This window comes from Pleurodeles waltl, chromosome 9 (assembly GCF_031143425.1).
Source record: "Pleurodeles waltl isolate 20211129_DDA chromosome 9, aPleWal1.hap1.20221129, whole genome shotgun sequence".
In the NCBI taxonomy this organism is placed as follows: domain Eukaryota; kingdom Metazoa; phylum Chordata; class Amphibia; order Caudata; family Salamandridae; genus Pleurodeles; species Pleurodeles waltl.
This window is the reverse complement of record NC_090448.1, coordinates 290,128,412-290,153,069: the sequence shown is the minus strand read 5'-3', so window position 1 is coordinate 290,153,069 and position 24,658 is coordinate 290,128,412. Positions and strand designations below refer to the sequence as shown.

Here is a 24,658-nt window from a genome sequence, read left to right as displayed (position 1 = left end):
ATTTATAGCATTCTGATTTTTTGCAAGGAGCATATTGGCAGACATAGTTTTGTTCAGTGCTAGGAACTGCAGTGGCAACATGTGCTTTTTTTAAACCAAAAAATATTTGTTGTTTTCCAATGTCTGTTACAGTGGTGATGGCCTGGCAGTCTCCGCAACAATAACGTTTTAAAATGCCATGCCAAAACAAGACAAACATTGACAAAACCAAAAGACTGACCACAATTGTTGGGATTGGTTGGCTTTGCCAATACTCGTTTATTTTCACGTATACCAGAATTGTGTTTATACTGGTTACACTGATTTTCCATTATGAATATTTTTTGGGAAATACTAGCATGCATCAACACATTTTACTAAATGATGCTTATAAAAATGGTACCTAAAATTTCACAGCATGTTAGCAAAACGTATTTTTCCTAGTAGCATTATTTTCTGTATATTTTATCTTAAAAGCAAAAAATACTCTTGATCTTGCTTACAAGCTTCTGTAAACATTTGCATCTAATCCGAGAGCATTCTGGGAGCATTATGCGTAGCCTCATATATTATTACTCTTTTCAAAAGTGCGCACCCTTTTTTTCTTTTTTATTTACTAGACCCCCTGCCCGTGCTTACAACAATTATTTAGAACACTCACCCTAATAAAAAAGGCTTTGCATTAAGGAACCATAAATACAAGTTCAAACAGCGTTAACATATGTATACAAATAATATGGGTTTGTGCTGCTGGGGGTTGGGCCTACTTGTTCCAAGGACAACATGAACAACTGTTTTCCTTGACCCTGAACAATATGTCCTGGGTGTTGGGCTATAGGAATTCTACACCCCTGATATATATACGTAATTTAGACAAAAAATACATCACACTTCAGAACTACATGAGATTCGTCAGGCATTGATGTGTATTTGAGTGCCTAAAACTTTTCCTTGCTCCCTCAGGTGGACACAGTTGATGGGCAGCTGCAGAAAGTTAAGAAGAAGGTTCGACCTTGTACCCTGGATAAACCCACACAAGACCTAGTCTCCCTCATCTTCAGCAATGATATGTTCAAGGAAGCCATGCAGACCATGAATATAGGTGAGACTCAGGGTTCTGGGTGAAGACGTGTGGATAACCGATATTCACACTAATGTGCACTGAAAATCATGGACATAAATAGGATCTAGTGTGTTCAATAATGTAAGACATGCACAGATATGCGGCGCCACACGAGTCACAAGTAAGGTCTTAGATGTCATAATACACACATAGGTGGGTACCATAAATATAATGGAGGGAGTGCCCATTACTTGGGTGTCATAGAGGCTATCAAGGTGATTAATTTTATTTTTTTTAAAAATTAAATTGAAGAAGGAGACGTAGGAAAAAATATTATGCAAAAAACTCATTAAAAGGCAAAAAGGAAATGGAAAATGTGAAAAACATGTTAACTTCATGAGTATAGAGGAATTGATTCTGGGCCAGCTTGTGAAGCAAGGTATGCATGTTGTACACACACCATGATGTGAAATTAGGAAATTGTACTATTAACATTTTCACTACACGTGCGCATGGGTATTCTGCCAAAATATTGGTGCAAACTTATCATGAGTCATAAATATCACGATGTAAAAAATATTATGATATCAAAAATGTTGAATGACTGACTATACAAGGTAAGAATATTTTTTAAGTCTTTTAATACTTTGTTTTTAAAATATAGTTGTGCATACTATTTTTAAAGTATTTAATTGAGTTCTACTAGTTTTCTGTTATAAGTTATTTTACTATTAAGCACGGTAAAAAAATTTTAGTGTGTTATTTTGGTAATACATTTGACACTTTTTATTTTTTGGGCACATTTTTGGATTTGTAGGAGACTTAAATGCTAAGTTTTTAAAATATTTTTTAAATAATTATTTTTCATAAGTTAACCTATTTTGATAACGTAATTGTTAAAGTGTAATAAATACTTTTATAAATATGGTAATGCTTTTATTATTTGTAAGTAAAAGATTATGCTAATGATTTGCTTTTTAATTATTTGAGTATTAATTATATTGTGTTTTTTGTACGATTTTATAGAGTTATAATTTTAAGTGATGTGTATTTTTTTTGTTAGTGTAGTTTTTTTGTGTTTGTTGGAATTTTAGGTTAATAGGGTGGAAAGTACCTTAAATCGATTTTTTAAAACTCAATTTCAATTGATACAATCTTAATATAATTTTATGTGTAATTCTATATGCTAATTTCAAATTTCAGGATTTGAGCTTTTAATAATGTATATAAATGATATAATTTTAAAATTATTTTTATACATTTATAGAAATAACTTACATTTTATAATAATTTAGGATGGAGAAAATTATATTTTTAAAGTTTAAGATCTTCTATACTGTTGCCTATGTTCGAGTGGAAATAGTTGGTCTGACCCTTCCAAAGTCCAACACTTTCCCAATTGTTCCTTATGTTGGAGTAGCAGTAGTAATTCTATCCCCTCCAAAGTCGAACACTTTCCCTACTGTTGCTCAGGTTGGAGTAAGAGTAGTAAATATGAACACTCCAAAGGCCAACACTTTCCCTCCTCTTGCTTACATTGGGGTGGGAATAGTAAATCTAGTCCCTCTGAAGTCCAACACTTTTTCAACTGTTTCTTATTTTGCAGTGAGAACAGTAAATTCAATACCCCCATCCCACCAAGTCAAACACTGTTCCTACTGTTGCTTAAGTTGGAGTGGCAATAGTAAATCTAACCCCTCCAAAGTCCAGCACTTCCCTACTGTTGATGAGGTTGGAGTGGGAGTAGTTTGACCCCTCCAAGTTACATTTTTCTTTTAGCTGATTTTTCATTTTTAAATTGTTAGTTTAATATAAATTATTTTATTATTTAAGTTTGAAGTTTATACTATGTCAATCCTATGCTTAAAGATTTTGCTGTACAAATGGCAAAAGACTTTGTCACTATCTAGCTCGGCAAGGATAGCACTGTGCTGATCCTATGCTTAAAAACTTTGCTAGATAAGCAGACATTTGAGGTGAGCAAATCTAGAGTGTCTCTGGTGTTGCAGGGTGCTCCTTACTAGAGCAGCTCGCCACCTAAAATTGGGAACTTCCCAGAGTTCTCCTTTGTTTTTTGCATAATTTGCGTCACTCTAATCCTGAAAGGGCCTTGGTTTACTTATACTGGTGCTCCCTTGTGTCTGGACAAAGCTATATCCCTCTGAAGAGCTCTAATGAGAGCGAAACACGTGTCAGGGGTTGCTTTACTCATTCCAGGTTGGCTTGGACGGTATTTGACCAGTCCAAAGCTGTAATACTGTGCCTGGAGTGGTAAATGGCTTTTGTCATTTTACAGCTCGGCGAGGATGACACTATGTCAATCCTATGCTTAAAGATTTTGCTGTACAAATGGCAAAATACTTTGTCACTATCTAGCTCGGCAAGGATAGCACTGTGCTGATCCTATGCATAAAAACTTTGCTATATAAGCAGACATTTGAGGTGAGGAAATCTAGAGTGTCGCTGGTGTTGCAATGTGCTCCTTACTAGAGCAGCTCTCCACCTAAAATTGGGAACTTCCCAGAGTTCTCCTTTGTTTTTTGCATAATTTATGCGTCACTCTAAGCCTGAAAGGGCCTTGGTTTGATATATATATATATATATATAGATATATATACATATATATATTATTAATGCAACTGTATAATTGTTTTAATTTTATAATATTTGGTGTTAGTATTTATAATTAATTGTATTTGTTATTTATGTTGAGGTATTTTCTAATAGTAGGCTTTCATACTTCATGCTTTAAAAAAAAAATAAAACAGCAATTGTAATTGAAATGAGAATCTTATTTGGAATGTTATTTGGCAAAGTACATTTCTTGAAAACATTCCACAGCACACTTTGGTTCTGAGACATGCTTATTTATCATACATGACCTGCACGGTTAAAAACAGTTTACTAATTGCTGCTGGACCAGCCAACGTGTAAAAAAGGATATACTGGAGAAAAGACATGATTTTCTGTGGGCTTTGCTTTGAAGTAATGATAATAGTGGTAGATACAATTTCTTTCAACGTGTTTTGTTTCCATCCGTACCATTTGTGATTTCGCAGCCATGGTCTTTTTGGAAAAAAATAGAGAATGTTGTGCTTCTCTAACATAAACTTTTCAGTATGCTATGCATTGTCCAATCTTCTATGGCATCATAATCTTACTGCTGTGTTGGCCCCTGGCCGCACTTCTGTAGCTCCACAAACTTGTTAAAATAAATACCTTGTCTGGTCTTAAGTAGCATCTTGTGCTTCTTTGAATGTTGTCCTGCATATGGTCTTGCATAACTGTGCAGTTATTTTTACATTCTTATGGATACATCTACCTGTGGCTTCCTCACCTTTTTGAATTTCCCAGTGGACTAGCATTCCACATAAAATTTTCTTTTCAGCTCTCCCACATCGACAAGGACGTATTAATGCCACGGCTCTACCTACGATTCTGTGTGACATCATAGGAGCCAGTAGAAGCTCTTGTTGGCGTGCTGACCTCAGTTCCCTTTTTTCCGTGCCTTCAATGTGTAACTGTTCTTTCTTAGGCTCTCCATATTGTTAAGAGTGTTGCAACATTCTTTCCAGAAATCGCAATGTTGTTGCAACAATGTTGTCGCAATGTTATTGCAAGGTTGTTCCTCCTCCGAGGAAGTCACTGTTCGAGCCATGCAGGGAATGTCAGATGTCGATCACGGATCTTCACGATGACTGTCTTTGGTGTCTAAGCTCGGACCACAATGTGGACACATGTTCTTCATGTCAGAAGATGAATCTCAAGGAGTAAAAGTACGAGAGGCACAGCTATTTATGGCCAAGGCAAGGAAGGAGAAAAAAGGAAGTCGGAAGTCTCGTCCTCGATCGGCGTCGCTGTCTCCTCACTCTTAGAAGTCAACTAAGACGAAGCACAAGAAGAAGCGACATCATGGTTCCTGGTGTCGTTCTTCAAGTGCTGACTCTCTGAAGTCAGTGTCCCCCGGTCTGAAGACTCATGAAGACAGGGGTGAGCTGTCTGCGACTCCATCTCCAGTGGTCGCTCTGGCATCACCCTCGAGGCCAAAGGCCTGTAACCCACATGAAAGCAGTATCAGCAGGCACCCTTCCTGCCATTTATGCTGATGGCCCATGATTCCTGTCCCCCTCCAGTTATAAGGAAGGTGATACCATCACCAGTGGAAGACGATCTTCAAAAGACTTTGGCGTCAGTGGTGCAAGCATCCTGTTTCCCAAAGTTAACTCCTAGGTCTTTTCCAACATCTCCAGCCGATAGAGAGTTAAAGAGGGTGGAGCAATCTTCAAACAAGGTGTTTTCTTCTGGTAGCACGGCCCTGAAGTCCACCAATGCACCCTGTTTATTAAGACGATACATCCATGTGTTGATAGAATCAGCCAAGGCGGTGGTCCCAGAGTTACCTGAAGAAGTTCAGGGACATTTTTTAGAATTTCTTAACGACATTCAGGCAGCTGCCCTCCAAGTCATTCAGTTGGGCTTAGATATGGCTGATTCAGTTGCTAGGCCAGTGGGGGGCTTCAGTTGTTACAAGGACACACGCATGGCTAAGGGGTTCTGGTTTCTCACTGGATGTGCAAGCCCCCTTAATGGATTTGCCATTGGATTGTTCTAGACTGTTTATTGCCAAAGCAGATTCTGTCTTGAAGAGATTTAAGGACAGTAACTCGATGGTGAGATCTATGGGTCTTCAAACACAGACTAAAGATTATAGGCAGTGTCAAAGGTTCCCAGGGTTTGGCCTAAATGCTTCCTTTCGTGGAAGGAGCCAATAGCACCAATAATAGCAATAGCTGCCCTCCAATCCCCTCTGTATGAGTTATAGACGGCAGGGCCAGGGTGGACAGCGTCGAGCTGCCCATCAGCTATCATCTTCTTCTCCCCCCGTCAAATTCACAGGAAAGCAGCCTTATTCCACCATCTTGGAGCATACCTGTCCAGTGGGAGGATGGTTGGCCTATTTTAAGAACATTTCTGCTTCTCCAACAGGAGGTTTAAATCCTACTTCAAAAGGGCGCTGTAAAGTTGATTCCAGAGCAGAAACGGGGTCAGGGATGCTATTCACAGTACATCCAAAAAGGTCGATTGTTTGTGGCTGATTCTAGACCTCAGGACTTTGAACTGGTTCCTCATACAGGAAAAGTTCAAGATGCTGACCCTTGCACAAGTGCTACATGCACTGAAGAAGGAAGACTGGATGGTCTTTATCGATTTGATGATGTGTATTTTCGCATCCTCGTTCTGTAATCCCACACAGGAAGTATCTCTGTTTCACAGTGGCATCTCAACATTATCAGTTTGCATCCTTTCGTTTGGACTCACTTCCGTGCCTCAAGTCTTCATGAAGGTGATGTCCTTGGTTGCAGCACATCTCAGAAGGTGGGGAATACCAGTATTCCCTTACGTGGACGGTTGGCTGATTAAAGCCACGACTACAGAGTTGGTGTTGCACCACTTGCAGTTGATGATGCAGTTGTTGTTCAGCCTGGTCTTTTCCATCAGCGTGCCCAAATCTCACCTAGAGCCCTCTCAGCGCACCCCTTTCATAGGAGCAGTACTGGATACTACAGTGAATCAAACCTATGCCGCTCCTCAGTGGATTCTGGAGATTCAGTCTATGATTCTAATGTTTTGCAATGGAGTTATGGTTCCAGTCCTGAAGGTCTTACACCTGCTAGGTCTGATGGCCTCCTGCATTCTCCTGTTAGTCACTCATTCACGCTGTCATATGAGGGCCCACCATTGGTGCCTCTGCAAGGCAGTGGTTTGAACTGAACACCCACTGTCCGTCATTCTTCTGCCTTCAGTATCCAATGCAGGGAGCACTGGGGGACACGTTTCAAAGAATCGGTCAAGATCTACAGAAACACTAAAAGTGGATCTTCGATGGTGGGGTGTGTTTGCAATCTGTCTCAATTGAAGCCCCTTCACCCTCTACCACTTGTGGCCACAGTGATAACGGATACCTTCACTCTAGGATGGGGAGCTCATTTGGGGGATCTGGAGATCCAAGGACTTTGGTCTCCAGAGTAAAGATTGTTTCTTATCAACCTATTGGAATTGCAGGTGATTCGTCTGGCTCTCAAGGCCTTACTTCCTTCCATATGTGATCAGTCAGTGCAGGTCTTAACAGACAATACTACTGTGATGTGGTACATCAACAAACTGGGAGGAGTAGGACCGTATCTTCTCTGCAGAGAAGATCTACAACTCTGGTCCTGGGCTCAGGACCATAAGATTTTGCATCATAGCAAATCACTTTGCTGGAGTTCTGAAGGTGCACGCGGACAGTCTCAGTTGATGTTTTTCAGCTGAACATGAGTGGTGTGTCCATCCGGAAGTGGTACTTCACATTTTCTGGTTATGCGGACGCCTCAGACCTTTTTGCCATTCACAAGAACACTCACTGTCTGTCATTCTTCTGCCTCCAGTATGTGATGCAAGAAGCACTGAGAAACGCATTTCAGTTGTACTGGGTCTCTCCCTCCCCTCCCCCCCCATTCCCTTGATTGTTTGGGTTCTGAGGAAGATTCGCCAAGACCAGGCCCAGGCCATATTAATAGCCCCGGATTGGCCTTGAAGGGTGCGGTACACAGACCTTCTTCACCTCTCACTGTGCCCTCTGCTCCGTCTCCCTCAAAAGGCAGATCTCCTCTTGCAGTCACAGGGGCAGATTCTACACCCCCACTGCCAGAGTCTGCACCTATTTGCCTGGACAGGTCAACCTGACTTCTTTTCCTCTTCCCGCTGATGCGTTGGATGTTATTTTATCTGCCAGAAGACACTTAACCAAGTCGGTTTATGCTGGCAGATGGGCTAGGTTTGTAAAGTGGTGTGAAGAAAATTCAGTTGACCCGTTAAAAGCCCATTTGTCTGCTATTTTACGTTTTGCGCTTCCCCTAGCGCAACAAGGTTGTGCAGCTGCAACGGTTAAGGGATATTTCTCTGCCTTTTCGGCATTGCTTTGTTTACCTGACCAACCTTCTCTGTTTAAGCTGACTATAGTGTTAAGGTTTATTAAGGGACTTACTAATAAATACCCTACACCCCATTTATTATACCTCAGTGGGATCTTAATTTTGTACTAACTTGTCTTATGTGTACTCCGTTTAAACCCTTACAGAGTTGCCCTTTGGGACTACTTACTTTCAAAACTATTTTTCTGGTTGTCATAATGTCGACTGGACGTGTTCGTGAATTGCAAGCATTAAGTTTGAAAACTCCCTTCCAACTTTCTGAGCAGATAAGTTGGTATTGAGAAGCAGGGTTGCTTTCCTACCAAAAGTGGCTACTCCCTTCCACTTGGGACAGTCTATCACCATTCCTTCTTTCTATCTTCCTCCACATTCATCTAAAGAGGAGGAAAGGGTTCATCGTTTGAACCCTTAAAGGTCTGTGAGCTTTGATGTGGATAGAGCTCGTGATCTCTGGCTGGATGTTCAGCTGAAAGGAAAAGCAGTGCATAAGAGGACATTGTCCAGATCGATCTTTCTGTGCATAAAGATCTGTTACACCATGGCTAACAAAGAACCACCTAAAGGTATTAGAGCTCATTCTACTAGAGCTAAGTATTCTACTTCTACTTTATCTAAAGGTGTCCCTGTAGTTAACATTTGTAAAGCGGCATCTTGGGCCTCCCACCACACTTTTGCAAAGAACTATTGATTAGACTCTGAAGTGATGAGGGATGGTCACTTTGCAAGTTCTGTTTTGGGAGATCTTTTGGTAAAAGCAGACGGGTACCCACCTCGTAGTGCAGGACTGCTTGGGGATTCTATTAAAAAGGTAAGGAATCCAAAGGTAGATGTATCCATCAGATTAATAAGATACTTATCTCTGATAACGCTTTTCCTGGTAGATACATTATTTACCTTTGGATTTCTCACTGACACTCCCACTTCCCCTTTGCTTGTCTTCCTATGACAAAAGCAAAGTAATTTGTACATTGTTTTTTTTTTCTTTTTCTTTACAAATATATATATATATGTCTTTAGTTTGAAGTCTGCCATATGCTTTTGCATCTGTGCTGTTAGTTTCATCCGTTTGCCTGAAGGCATGAAAAAATAATGGGTAAAAAAAACGTACGTCAGCATGCTGACATGGGCTTCTTATGGCTTAGATGAGGTAATGCGATTCGGATGCAGAGCAGTGGCATTATGACATCCTCGTTGAAGTTTCCATGGAATGCTGGTGTGCATTAGGACATTCAAAGGTGAGGAACCCACAGATATATACTCTAACCACCAGAAAAAAAGCATTACTGAAGGTAAGGAACTTGTTCGTATTGTCCATTACCCAGTCTTCAACAGTGCTCCAAGCATGTTCTTATCCTTGTTTGTTATCTAGTCATATGCAGATCGCTGATGTGCCCTACCATAACACCTAAGTTACAGCAGTTTACATTGCCCATCATAATAAGCACTGAATGGCTTTACATCAAACTTAGCATTAAAGTAAAACGTTAGTCAGAAATTGGGCTTTTGTTTGTTTGGTGTAAATCTGTTCAGTAGTTGTTGAGATTAAATGTTTTGCAAAGTAGTGATGATGATTCATCATTCTGCCTATCCTTGGGGATTCCGATGGGTTGTGGAGTGTAGAGAACAGGCTAGCTCTTACTAGCCTCTTCTTTGAGCTATTACGCCGTATGCACTAGGACTAAGAATACAGCAGAACTCCCAGAGAGCTACCAGGGATCTGTATATTAATGGCCTCTATTACATGTTCCAAGAAGTCAGACTTAGGGTGTATCATACGCATGTATTATACATTAATCTCGGTATATAGGTAGAGTCAGTGCAGTTATGCTCACAGACGGGCCTAATTATGTGGTCTGTTCAGTAAATTATACAACACGAAAAAACTAATTATTTAGCATAATGTGACACATTCTTTAGCAGCATTAATTTGGTGTTTTGACATTTTAAATACATTATAGCTATCTAAGCAAACATGTAACCTTTTAGGTAGCTATTTAACAACTGAACACAGCAATCAGAAACAAAGGTGAGCAGCTAATACATGCAAGGTGTCTGCCACTGGGTGACCCCATCATGTTGCCTTTTTCATAGTAGTTTTTGACCTGTTCGATGTAGAAACAAAATCATCTTTTTGACGAAATCGGTAAATTTCGTAGCAGATGATGGATTATGTGGTGAGTGCGATAAAACATAATTCTGGAGAAAACAATGTGGACATGTATAAAGCAGTCTGTAACAATTATAGTAATGATTATTGAAGAGTTATCAAAGGTGTAGAAAAAAAATAAACAAGAGTGCTCCCATTATTAGAGAAAATCTGTTTACTAAACCTTACATTTTATTCTACCATAATGATGAATGCTACCCAAATATCCCTGTACCATTCTCCAGTGATATATCTGTGGCCACCACCAGCACATTCTCAGCTGTCCAAGTCCCACGCTATATTAATTGTGCTAACTGGCTGAACACAGGGGGCTTCTACTGGCAACTGTAAATAAATGTCTGAAATGGTAGCCATTGCTTCATAATGTATGCTTAGCAATTATTTTTTAAACTTGCACATGAAAAAATGGTGATGAGAATCTTTTTACCAACGTACCTTTACATATTTCTAATACCTAAATATTAATACATGACAAACGTTCACACATATATATATATATATGAACATCTGCATATATGAAAGCATACAAAATTTGCAGAAATTATATATGGAAGAAGATAGCAAGATTATAACATATTCCATTAATATTTTACTGTTTTGTGGGCTGAGGTCATCGGTCAAGAGCCCACTCAAATCATAAACACCACAATTGAGTATCTACTTTTACGGACTTATCATTTGTCAATCTTCCCTGACTTTCTGTTACTACTTGCTTTCTGCATATGGTGATGGCTGTGGTTACAGCCCAGCCTTGAGGGATGCAGTGTTTCCTCCTTCATCATGTATTCTCATGGTAGGATGGGTGTTGGAATGTATTGACTGTTGCATTGATTACAAAACATTTGTTGGTTACTTTGTAACTTTTCTGCATGCTGAATCTATTATATCTAACCATGTGCTGTGCATTAGTCCTCCATCTTGACATTGGCTCCAGAAGTGTCTCTTGTAAATACAAAGATTTTACTTCGGGCATCGGCCATTAGTGGAGTCAGTAAGACTCACTGACATCAAACGTATTAGACCCTCTAAGTGGAAGTGTTACTCAGCAAAGCGGAAATGCTTTGATACCCGAAGCCATCAGTAACAATCAACAGTGTCCTTGTTTTGACTATATTAGGGCTATATGCGGGGCTGCTCAAAATAATTATATGTTTGATGGCATGTGGGGCTGTAGATAAACATGCTCTGCATACGTCTGCCATCTAGTGTTGGGTTTGGAAGGTTGATTGCAGGTTGTTTTTCTTCAAAAAGTCTTTTGAATCACGAGGTATAGTGACTCCTCCTCTTGCTGGTAATGCGCACAGGCATCAACTCCATTGTTAGATTGTTTTCTTCCACCGTCTGGTCCGGTCTTATGTTTACCAAGCTCTGGTTCAAGTCCATCTATAGGCCCCTTCCGTTAGGGAACCCTTCCATACCTTTGGTATTGTCTTTCTCATGCGTATTTCCCACTGTCTGCTTTCCGGGACCAAAGAAACTGTCCATCGGATCGACTTGTTTCGATACAGTCCCTTTGAGCTGCTATTTTCTCAATTCCATCTATCTTCATGAGAACGAAATCCTGGAACTGATTCTTTTCTGTTTCGGTCCTAGGTCCCAATCAAAGTTCCAGCGGACCGGCCAGCATCAGGTCTGCAACCTCTGCTTGTTGCAGGAACATAGAGAGGAGGACTGAAAACCCTGCCAGTCTTGATTGAAAAAAAAACCCTGCAAAATCATAGAGCCCGTCGTCGCAGAACGCAGCGGCAGGAAATCAGGGACTCGCCGGATATCTTTGGACTCCAGGACACCATGACCGAACCTGGAACAGGAAATGGAACTTCAAGAGGCCTTAGCGGCCGAGGAAGAGGCCTGATAGAGGATTTGGTCTTGGAGGTCGATGCAATCCTCGAAATGCAACAGATCCCTCCAGCTCAACCAACTGTGACTAAAAGTCCCCCTGGTCTGACTAAAAAGTTCCCCAGCACAGAAGCGAAGGCTACTTGGCCGCCACTGCCTCCAGGCCATGGCAGGCACCGAAAAACAAATTTGGACGCCCTGCCATTGAGCTCAGCTCCGAAAAGCAAACCTAAGTCTTCAGCTTTAATACGAAGACGAACACCACCCGTCTCAGCACTGAAAGCTTCTGCATCACACTCGGCACCGAAGAAATTACTGCCCGCCTCTGCACCGAAAGTCAAGACCATCTCAATGCCGAAAAGAGTGAAAATAACTACAGCCACGGAGCCGACAACTTCCCTCGAGCCTGTCCTCCACAAAATGAAGCAGCAGCTTCATATTCAGCCCCAAATGGGACGAGTCTTGGTCACAGCTGTCGTCACTACGTCCTCCAAACGAGAACTTACTTTTCAAGAGGCTCTTGACACACCTACGCCTCCTACCAAGCAAGACTCAGCTGATATTCACCCACCTCTGCCTCCATCACCACCACTAGTCATTCCACTACCTCCACCTATTCCTTCAGCGAATCCCTCTCAAAGTGACCTTCTCGACATCATGCCACAGGACTCACCTCACTCATTTCATGACACTCAAGATAAAGGAGATGATAAAGTGCCTTTTCCCACAGACACCGACCTTTGGTCTCAATATGATGGTGATCCATATGTAGATACTGACCTGGATGACTATCCAGCTAGACCATCACCCACCGTACAATACTTCTTCCTTTCAGGAACTTTTTGGGAGTGCAGTCACATAACATTAGGTGCCCCTACATAAAGAACCAATTGAGGATGACTTTCTTTTTGAAACCCTGACAACATCTCACAGAGCCACACATTATCTTCCCAAACCCTGACAACATCTCACAGAGCCACACAATATCTTCCCTTGCTTAAAGGCATGATGAAGCATGCTAAGGCCGACTTAATAACTCAGCGTCTGGTAAAGAAACATAAGGCTTCTTCATCTGATCCAGTTTTTATTAAAGGTCCAATAACTGCAGATTCTTTGGTAGTCTCTAACACCAAGAAAAGAGCAAACTCACAAGCTGCTCATGATGCTCCTCCTTCTGAGAAGGAGAGCCAGCTCATTGATGCCTCTGACAAGCATGTTGCTGCACAGGCAGCCAACCATTGGTGTATCGCCAATACACAAGGGCTGCTTGCTAGAAACAATCGTGCTCTCTAGGATGAAATGGAGGAGCTTCTCCAGTACTTTCTAGAGGAACACGGGTAAAAGAGGACAAGACATTGTTAGTGAAGGTCATCTAATTTCACAGGATTGTATTTGTTCTACGTTGGACTCAGTGGACACATCTACAATAGACACTAGTGTCCTCTTATGCAGGCATGCGTGGCCGCGCATTTCCGGGTTTAAATAGGAGGTACAGCAAACAATGTTAAACGTACCATTTGACAAAGAGCACCTTTTTGGCCCGCAAGTCGCTCAGGTGTTTGAGGAGGAGAAGAAGAAGGATAATAAAGTGGCCAGGTTCATGGGAGTGTTCCAAACCCCTGCCTCTTGTGTTGCCTTTCGTAGGCCACAATATAAAACAGCCTCCAAAACCTCTCACAAGCTGCTCATGATGCTCCATCTCCTGAGAAGGAAGATGCCTCTGACAAGCATGTTGCTGAGAAGCAGAGACTTAATTATCCTACCACAAAGGCCAACCTCATTTTTCCTTCCATAGAGGATTTTCCAAGGGTTCCTATAGGGAAAACAACAGTAGGGATCAAGGAAAAACAACCTCACCTAGAAACTCTTCCACTGTCCCAAGCAGTGACTCTCTTCACTTTCCCTCCGATTATCAAAATCCTGTAAGAGGACGCCTTTGGCTCTTTTTCCATCACTAGCAAAATATCACAACAGACCAATAGGTGTTTGGATATTTTTCAACATGGTTACTGTCTGAAGCTCAATTCCACACCTCCAGACGTTCCCCCTCACACTCAGACTTTCAGAGGAACATGTCATTCTCCTCAAGCAGGAAGTGCAGACTTTACTAGCCAAAGGAGCAATAGAGCCAGTTGCTTTACACCATCGGAAAAGGAGTATATTCAGTTTACTTTCTCATTCACAGAAAGGGCTCCTCCTCAAGACCTATCCCAGATTTCAGAACTTTAAATCATTACATCATATAAGAACATTTTCACAGGGTAATGCTTCAAGATGTGATCCCACTGCTTCTACAAGGCGACTTTTTATCAGCACTATTTTTAAAGGATGCCTTCTTTCACATTCCTATACACGCAGCACATTGCAAATACCTCAGGTTTGTGATAGCAGGACAACATAATCAATTCAGAGTGCTTCCCTTTGGGGGTCACAACAGCACAAAGGGTGTTCACAAATCTCCTCACAGTTGTTGCAGCTCACTTACGCAGGCAGAAAATTCATGTCTTCCCATACCTAGATGACTGGCCCATCAAAGCCAGTACCCTCAAACAGTGTTTGCATCATACTCAAGTCATCATAGACTTGCTTCATCACGTTTCACATTCAGTTTCCAAAAGTCACACATAAATCCACTTCAGGCACAACCCTATCTAGAGTCCATTCTCGGCACACAGTCGCAAATAGCATACCCAAATGCAGCAAGGATACAACGTTTTCGGACGCAGCTCTCATATTTTCAGCCCAATCACTGATTCACAGTAAAATGTGTCATGAGCTTCCAGGAATGATGGCTTCCTGCATTGCCATCGTAAAACTTTCCCGTCTTCACATGAGTCCTTTGCAGGAATGTCTATCAGGCTAGTGGTCCTAGGCATAGGGTTGTCTAAAGGATCTAGTGTTGGTAGACAGCCTCACCTATCGCTCTCTGCAGTGGTGGAACAAAACCAAACTTTTGAAGGGGCAACCTTTCCTAGACCCTGTATTACATATCATTCTCACAGCAGCACACCTCTCTGACTGGGTGGGGTGCTCATCTCCAGGACCTCACAGTCCACGGTCCTTGGGATCACACACATCAAACTCTACTCATTAACTATCTAGAGTTTCTAGCTGTTCAGATAGCACTCAGGGTGTTCATAATTCATCTAATCAACAAAGTAGTCCTCATACACACAGACAACATGATAACCATGCATTATGTGGAAAAACTGGGGTGGGGAGACACATTCTCTACAGTTGTCTCTCACAGGCAATTTGCCATTGATCCATTTGCCACAACATTTAACACACAACAAATTTGCCGACCTCTTCAGCAGGATGTAGCAACAAGTCCATGAGTGGGAACTCCACCCTCGAGTCCTACTACTCTACTTCGAAAAGTAGGGATTTCCAAATACAGACATATTCCCAACAAAAGAAAACGCAAAATGGCCGCACTTCACCTCCAGGTTCCCACATCCTTAATCCAAGGGCAATGCTCTATGGCTGAACTGGTCGGGGATATTTGCCTACACTTTTCCACCTCTCCTTCTGTATATTGATCTGCAACTCAGGCAAATGTCTCTCTCGTAGATACTGATGGCCCACATGGGCCAGAGAGCCATGGTTCACCACTCTGCTAGAACTGTCAGTGGTTCCTCATGAGAAGCTTCCCCTTGACTTGGACCTTCTCATTCAGAACCATGGTCAAATCAGGCATCCAAATGCCAAGGAGTTGAATCTTGCACTTTGGTTGCAGTCGTCCCCCCACTTTTGGCCTGATATTTGATGCAACTTTGACTGAAGTGAGCTAGGTTCCTGCTAACCAGGTCCCCCGTGCCAATGTTCCTTCCCCAAAGCAAGACAACTGGTCACTTGTGTAGGAGGCTGGCTCAGTGTATGGTGTACACCTATAGGTAAGCCACCTTGTACTGAGTCCAAGCAACTCTTAGTGAAAGTGTAGGATTTTCTAGATAAGCAGAGCTGTCAAAGGGGTAGCTGTGGAAAGCAGCTAAGGCTTATCCAGGAGGGTGTAAAGCAGTTGCAAATACCGTACAGGTCAGTCAGTGATGTACACACATGAAAGAATCCCACCAGTGTTAGAAAAATAATGTATTAATTATTATAACACACACGCTAATCTAACTTTGGTGTATCTCCTAACCGGAGATATGGACATACAAAAAAATACTTAGAAGCAGGTGAGTAAAAGCATAAAACAATATGGGCCCCTATTGGGAGGACCAAACCATATACTAAAAAAACATGGAATGTGAAAATCACTACCAACCAAACTACCACCCAAGGACCCTTAGGGTTGAGGAAGTACTAAAACCCCAAAGATAAGTTACAGGCCTTGAAATATCATAAAAATGTTACTAGACCTGGCGGTCGAGTAACTTGAATAATCTACTTGACCATAACTGTAATGTACTTGACCTGTAAACGGTTCTCAAATTGTGTGGTCCTAGTCAAATATTTTAGTTTATAGAGTCTCCTTTTTCTTCATTGTCACATATGAGAGTATACCCTCATATTTGAGAAGAACACATGATCCATTACTTGCCTCTTAGTTTACTAATAACATTGCCATCAAGGCAGGAGTGTTGCTCAGTTTATGTCTAAACACTCACTTTTAATAAATATATGTTCGGTGGCATGTGTTGCTGCAGATACACATGCTGTGCATAGTCCGCCGTCTGGTGTTGGGTCGGAGTGTTACAAGTTGTTTTTCTTCGAAGAAGTCTTTTCGAGTCACGAGACCGAGGGACTCCTCCCACTTCGGTTCCATTGCGCATGGGCGTCGACTCCATCTTAGATTGTTTTTTTTCCGCCATCGGGTTCGGACGTGTTCCTTTTCGCTCCGTGTTTCGGGTCGGAAAGTTAGTCAGAATCAACGGAAAATTCGTCGGTATTGTTTCGTTCGGTATCGGGATAGTTAGGGCAAATCGACACCGAGCCTTAAACAGCTCCGGTAACCCTTCGGGGTATTTTCGATCCCCCGTCGGGGCCTAGTCGGCCCGACCGCGTGCAACATCGAGACTGATGGAACGGACCCCGTTCCGATTCTGTCCTAAATGCCACAGTAAATATCCTTATACAGACCAACATTTGGTCTGTAACTTGTGCCTGTCCCCCGAGCACAAGGAAGAGTCGTGTGAGGCCTGTCGCGCGTTTCGGTCGAGAAAAACACTCAGGGACCGAAGAGCCAGGAGGATGCAGATGGCTTCAACGCTGACAGGACAACAAGGATTCGAGGAGGAGGAAGAAGAAGAAACTTTCTCCATCCGCGATTCGGATTCCGAAGAATTCGACGTCGACGATCAACCAACCGTGAGTAAGACGTCGAAAGAAAGATCACACGAGAAAACAGACAAAGCCCAGGGGACGCCACTGCCAACAGGCCATGGCATAACCCATAAAGTAGGTGACCGTCCATCGGCACCGAAAAAGGGCGAGCCGGTGCCGAAGTCGTCCGACTCAGGTCGAGACACAGGCACGCAACACTCTCGGGACCGAGAGAGTGGTGCAGAAAAGGCTCGACACCGAGATAGCGGCACCGAAGCTACTCGACACAGAGACAGCGGCACCGAAGCTGCTCGGCACAGAGATAGCGGCACCGAAGATGGTCGGCACCGAGAGGCCAAGACACTGAAAAAGAGAAAGATCTCGTCGGAGCCGAAAACAACTAAAGACATGGTTTCGGTGCCAAAACACCCGCCAACCGAACCAAAAACCAGTTCCTACTCAGAGGAACAATCACTTTCCTCCCAACTAAAAAGACACAGATTTGAGGAGGAATTACAAACTACAGAGGTAGATCACACGCAACAGCGGATCTTTATCCAAAGGGGTACAGGGAAAATCATCACTCTTCCCCCAATCAGAAGGAAAAGGAAGCTTGACTTCCAGCAACAAGACAAGCCACCGCAAGCAAAGGTGGTAAAGAGGGCAACTCCACCACCCTCTCCACCCCAGTCAACTCATGTATCACCGGCACAGACTCCACCACCATCACCAGCTCATACCACCATGAGCCAGGATGATCGGGCAGCATGGGACCTCTATGATGCTCCAGTATCGGACAATAGCCCAGAGTCGTACCCAACTAAACCCTCACCACCTGAGGACAGTACAGCATATGCACAGGTGGTAGCTAGGGCAGCCGAATTTCATAATGTATCTCTACATTCGGAGCCTATTGAGGATGACTTCCTCTTTAACACCCTGTCCTACACCCACAGCCATTATCAAAGCCTTCCCATGCTCCCGGGAATGCTAAGGCACGCTAAACAGATTTTCAAGGAGCCTGTTAAAAGCAGAGCAATAACTCCAAGGGTGGAGAAAAAATACAAGGCACCACCCACAGACCCTGCTTTTATTACATCACAACTGACAACTGACAACAGATTCAGTAGTCGTAGGAGCAGCTCGTAAAAGAGCCAACTCGCAGACATCAGGCGACGCACCACCTCCGGACAAGGAGAGCCGCAAGTTTGATGCAGCTGGGAAAAGGGTTGCGGCACAAGCTGCAAATCAGTGGCGCATCGCCAACTCGCAAGCACTCCTAGCGCGATACGACAGGGCCCATTGGGACGAGATGCAACATCTCATCGAGCACCTCCCCAAAGAATTCCAGAAACGAGCGAAACAAGTGGTTGAAGAGGGGCATAATATCTCCAACAACCAAATACGTTCTTCTATGGATGCAGCAGATACAGCCGCAAGAACAATAAATACTGCTGTGACAATAAGGAGGCACGCATGGCTGCGCACATCTGGTTTCAAACCTGAGATACAACAGGCAGTGCTCAATATGCCGTTCAATGAACAGCAATTGTTTGGCCCAGAAGTGGACACTGCAATTGAAAAATTGAAGAAGGACACTGACACAGCCAAAGCCATGGGCGTACTCTATTCCCCGCAGGGCAGAGGCACATTTGGCACTTTTCGCAAAACAACTTATAGAGGAGGGTTTCGAGGTCAAGCCACAGAAGCCAGCACCTCACAAACAAGACCACCTACCTACCAGGGACAATATCAAAGGGGTGGCTTTCGAGGCCAATACAAAGGGGGCCAATTCCCAAGAAACCGGGGAAAGTTTCAGGGTCCCAAAACCCCTCAAAATAAACAGTGACTCACAAGTCACACAACCCCTTCACACAACACCAGTGGGGGGGAGACTAAGCCAGTTCCACAAATCATGGGAGGAAATAACAACAGACACTTGGGTCTTAGCAATTATCCAACATGGTTATTGCATAGAATTTCTCCAACTCCCTCCAAACGTCCCACCGAAAACACACAATATGTCAAAACAGCATATAGACCTTCTAGGACTAGAAGTTCAAGCATTACTGCAAAAAGACGCAATAGAATTAGTACCAAAAACACAAAAGAACACAGGAGTTTACTCACTGTACTTTCTAATACCGAAAAAGGACAAAAGTCTGAGACCAATATTGGATCTCAGAACACTAAACACCTACATCAAATCAGACCACTTTCACATGGTCACGTTACAAGACGTAATACCACTACTGAAACAGCAAGACTACATGACAACGTTCGATCTAAAAGACGCGTATTTCCATATACCGATACATCCCTCGCACAGGAAATACCTAAGGTTCGTATTCAAAGGAATACATTACCAATTCAAAGTGTTGCCATTCGGAATAACGACAGTGCCAAGAGTCTTTACAAAATGTCTAGCAGTAGTAGCTGCACATATCAGGAGGCAGCAAATACACGTGTTCCCGTACCTAGACGATTGGTTAATCAAAACCAACTCGCTAACAAGGTGTTTACACCACACAGATTATGTTATACAAGCCCTTTACAAACTGGGTTTCTCCATCAACTATGCAAAGTCACACCTTCTGCCGTGTCAAACACAGCAATACTTAGGAGCGACAATCAACACAACAAAAGGGATAGCCACTCCAAGTCCACAAAGGGTTCAAAATTTTCACAGGGTGATACAAGCTATGTATCCAACACAAAAGATACACGCAAAGATGGTATTAAAACTCCTAGGCATGATGTCCTCATGCATAGCCATTGTCCCAAACGCAAGACTGCACATGCGGCCCTTACAACAGTGCCTAGCGTCACAATGGTCACATGCACAGGGTCACCTTCTAGATCTGGTGTTGATAGACCGCCAAACATACATCTCGCTTCTATGGTGGAACAGTACAAATTTAAACAAAGGGCGGCCTTTCCAAGACCCAGTGCCACAATACGTGATAACAACAGATGCTTCCATGACAGGGTGGGGAGCACACCTCAATCAACACAGCATCCAAGGACAATGGGACGTACATCAAAGAAAGTTTCATATAAATCACCTAGAATTGTTAGCAGTATTTCTAGCGTTGAAAGCATTCCAACCAATGATAACCCACAAATACATTCTTGTCAAAACAGACAACATGACGACAATGTATTATTTAAACAAACAGGGGGGAACACACTCGACACAGTTGTGTCTCCTAACACAAAAAATATGGCATTGGGCAATTCACAACCACATTCGCCTAATAGCACAGTTTATTCCAGGGATCCAGAACCAGCTAGCAGACAATCTCTCTCGGGATCACCAACAGGTCCACGAATGGGGAAATTCACCCCCAAATCCTGAACACTTACTTCCAAATTTGGGGAACACCTCAAATAGATCTATTTGCAACAAAAGAAAACTCAAAATGCCAAAACTTCGCATCCAGGTACCCACACCGGCTATCTCAAGGCAATGCTCTATGGATGAATTGGTCAGGGATATTTGCGTACGCTTTTCCCCCTCTCCCTCTCCCTCTCCTTCCATATCTAGTAAACAGATTGAGTCAAAACCAACTCAAACTCATACTAATAGCACCAACATGGGCAAGACAACCTTGGTATACCACACTACTAGACCTGTCAGTAGTACCTCATGTCAAACTACCCAACAGGCCAGATCTGTTAACGCAACACAAACAACAGATCAGGCATCCAAACCCAGCATCGCTGAATCTAGCAATTTGGCTCCTGAAATCCTCGAATTTGGACACTTGAACCTCACACAAGAGTGTATGGAGGTCATAAAACAAGCTAGAAGGCCATCCACTAGACACTGCTATGCAAGTAAATGGAAAAGATTTGTTTGTTACTGCCATAATAATCAAGTCCAACCATTGCATGCATCTCCAAAAGATGTAGTAGGATATTTACTACATCTACAAAGATCAAATCTAGCTTTCTCTTCCATAAAAATACATCTTGCAGCAATATCTGCTTACCTGCAGATTACTCATTCAACTTCCCTATTTAGAATACCTGTCATTAAAGCGTTTATGGAGGGCCTAAAGAGAATTATACCACCAAGGACACCACCTGTTCCTTCATGGAACCTCAACATTGTCTTGACAAGGCTCATGGGTCCACCTTTCGAACCCATGCATTCTTGTGAAATGCAATACTTAACGTGGAAAGTTGCATTTCTCATTGCCATCACATCTCTAAGAAGAGTAAGTGAAATACAGGCGTTTACCATACAAGAACCATTTATTCAAATACACAAAAATAAGGTCGTTCTAAGAACAAATCCAAAATTCTTACCAAAGGTTATCTCACCTTTCCACTTAAACCAAACAGTGGAATTACCAGTGTTCTTCCCACAGCCAGATTCAATAGCTGAAAGAGCACTACATACATTAGACATCAAGAGAGCGCTAATGTACTACATTGACAGGACAAAAGAAATTAGGAAAACAAAACAACTATTTATTGCCTTCCAAAAACCTCATACAGGAAATCTAATTTCAAAACAAGGTATCGCCAGATGGATAGTAAAGTGCATCCAAACCTGCTATCTTAAAGCAAAGAGAGAACTGCCTATTACACCAAAGGCACACTCAACTAGAAAGAAAGGTGCAACTATGGCCTTTCTAGGAAATATTCCAATGACCGAAATATGTAAGGCAGCAACATGGTCTACGCCTCATACATTTACTAAACACTACTGTGTAGATATGTTATCTGCACAACAGGCCACAGTAGGTCAAGCCGTACTAAGAACTTTATTTCAAACTACTTCAACTCCTACAGGCTGAACCACCGCTTTTGGGGAGATAACTGCTTACTAGTCTATGCACAGCATGTGTATCTGCAGCTACACATGCCACCGAACTGAAAATGTCACTTACCCAGTGTACATCTGTTCGTGGCATTAGTCGCTGCAGATTCACATGCGCCCACCCTCCTCCCCGGGAGCCTGTAGCCGTTTAGAAGTAGATCTTCAACATTTGTACTGTACATTTGTAAATATATTACATTAAACCTTAATTTTGTACATACGTATTTATTCCATTGCATGGGCACTATTATTAGCATACACAACTCCTACCTCACCCTCTGCGGGGAAAACAATCTAAGATGGAGTCGACGCCCATGCGCAATGGAACCGAAGTGGGAGGAGTCCCTCGGTCTCGTGACTCGAAAAGACTTCTCCGAAGAAAAACAACTTGTAACACTCCGACCCAACACCAGACGGCGGACTATGCACAGCATGTGAATCTGCAGCGACTAATGCCACGAACAGATGTACACTGGGTAAGTGACATTTTCATACTGAAGCATGATGTGGTTGCATACTGTGATTTATAGACCGGACATTTCCAAGAAATGGCCAAAAACCTTCCCACCAACTTGCAGCTTTACCGATAAGACTATGTAATGTATTTACAATATGTGAAAATTGGGTTTCAGAAAACATAATTATTCTGTACACATAACCAAGTAAAGTGTTCTGATTTGTTTTCATCCTATTAAAATAGTTTTTTTCATCACACAAAAGTACAAACAATGGGCTTTCACAACTACTGAAATATATTTTGGAAATGTTTGTACAGTAGACTTAACTGTTTAAATGTGTGTTAGGAAAAACATGATAAAATCCTGGAACTCTGCAGTGCGAAGGAAAATTAATTGTAAGACAAACTGACTTTTGTCCTCTGTCTCTGAACACCGAGCAAATGTGACAAGAATAAGATTTAAATGCATCTTTAATGCTCCTCCACTTTCTGACTGAACAGAACACCTGTTCTTTGTCAACTCACCAGAAGGGGCGAGTAGGTCATAAAAATAGCTCAACCTGATAAAATATGACTTGCCATACTGACTAGGCGAGTAGATTTTTAGAGGCCTTGATAGGATTCACCAAGCGCCCATGCGTGGAGTAGAAATCCCTGGTCATTGTACATAGGATAACATGAGGAAGTCACAGTTGGAGTTTTCTCATTTTGGGACCCTTGCCAGAGTACCCAGAGGAAACCTGTTGGGACAAGGGATGTCCGAGAGTGCCCCCACTCATGGATACCCAGGGAAGTGGAGTACTAACACCAGGGAGCCCAGGTGCATAGGGGTGAATTTATGTCGGAACTTCCTGTTGAAGTCAGTGGTAGACCTCAGGTGTCCAGCAGCTGTCGTGACCCGTTGATGAGGTCAGTGGAATCCAAGCGTGTATTTTGGGAGAAGAGGACCTAAGGAAAGAGAGGACAGAGTCCAGACCACCCAGGGGTGCCCAGGCAGTGCAGGGGGCAATGCCCACCCTTCTTGGAGATGCTTTCTTGTTGGGCGGTAGTGGAAGAAATGCAGTTGTGGAGTCCAGGCAATGCAGAAGGATCCCAGGAGTTGTCCACGAGCTGTTCCACGCCAGTCGTCGGATTGCAGAGGTGTCAGCGGTCAGCAGACACTGAAGAGCCAACAAGCCTTGCCAATGACAAACAAACATGGTGCACAGAGGGTCCAGCCAAGCATCTCCAATAAGAGACCACAGACGTCTCGGATGCAAAGAAGACAGGTCAGACCTCTGGAGAGCCACAAAACCACCACCTGTATTGTAGAACCTTAAAGAGTATGGGACAGCAGGATCTACAAACCGGTCATCTACCTTGAGGTGCCTGTGGATGCAGAGGAGTGACTCCTTCACTCCAATGGAGATTCTTTCTTGCTTTCCTAAGTTCAGGCAGAGTCCTTGTGACTCTGTAGGATACACGTCCACAGAGTTGCAAAAGTCTTGCAGAAACTGGAAACAAAGTTGCAGTAGGAGCCCTCCTATTGGTTACAGTCTTGCTCTCAGTCCCAGCGAAGAACAGCAGTGGTTCAAGTGTCCAGGTTGCATAAGTGTCTTGCAGAGGAGACTTGCAGGAAGATCTTGAAGGCTTGCAGGCGAATCTGGGGTCCCACCCTCAGGTGAGCCCTTAAGTAACCTAAAAAGGGGGCTGGACTCTTTCTGCAGTGAACCACCTATTGGAGACATCACCCATCTAGACTAACCAGTCAAATGCTCCCCGGGGCCCCTGCTCATCCTATTCCCAAGATGGCAGAATCAAGTAGCCACCTGACAGAGCTTTGTGCACCTCCCTAGGTGAGGAGCTGGACGGGGGTGGTCACTTCCACGCCCTTTGTGTGGGTTTGCGCCGGATCCAGTGGCTCCTCCACTGGAGTAAACAGGTTTATGCATGGAGGGCACCAAATGAGCCCTTCAAAGCAGTCTGGTGGTGCTCAGAGACACACCTACCCCAGCCCCCCAGTGTCACCTACTTCTAAGAGAGAGGTGGTCATACCTCTCCTCTTCAGGAAATCATTTGTCTGCCTTCCTCTTCCTGAGTT

The 24,658-nt window shown here is 43.0% G+C and overlaps 1 protein-coding gene across 1 annotated transcript in view; it reads left to right on the top strand.

The window, feature by feature from the left end:
* PARP3 (poly(ADP-ribose) polymerase family member 3) overlaps positions 1-24,658 on the top strand; it is a 125,666-nt gene that overhangs the window by 31,820 nt on the left and 69,188 nt on the right. Inside the window, exon 5 of the mRNA XM_069206751.1 lies at positions 943-1,081. Coding sequence (XP_069062852.1) covers positions 943-1,081 — 139 coding nt within the window. The remainder of the gene's footprint in view (positions 1-942; positions 1,082-24,658) is intronic.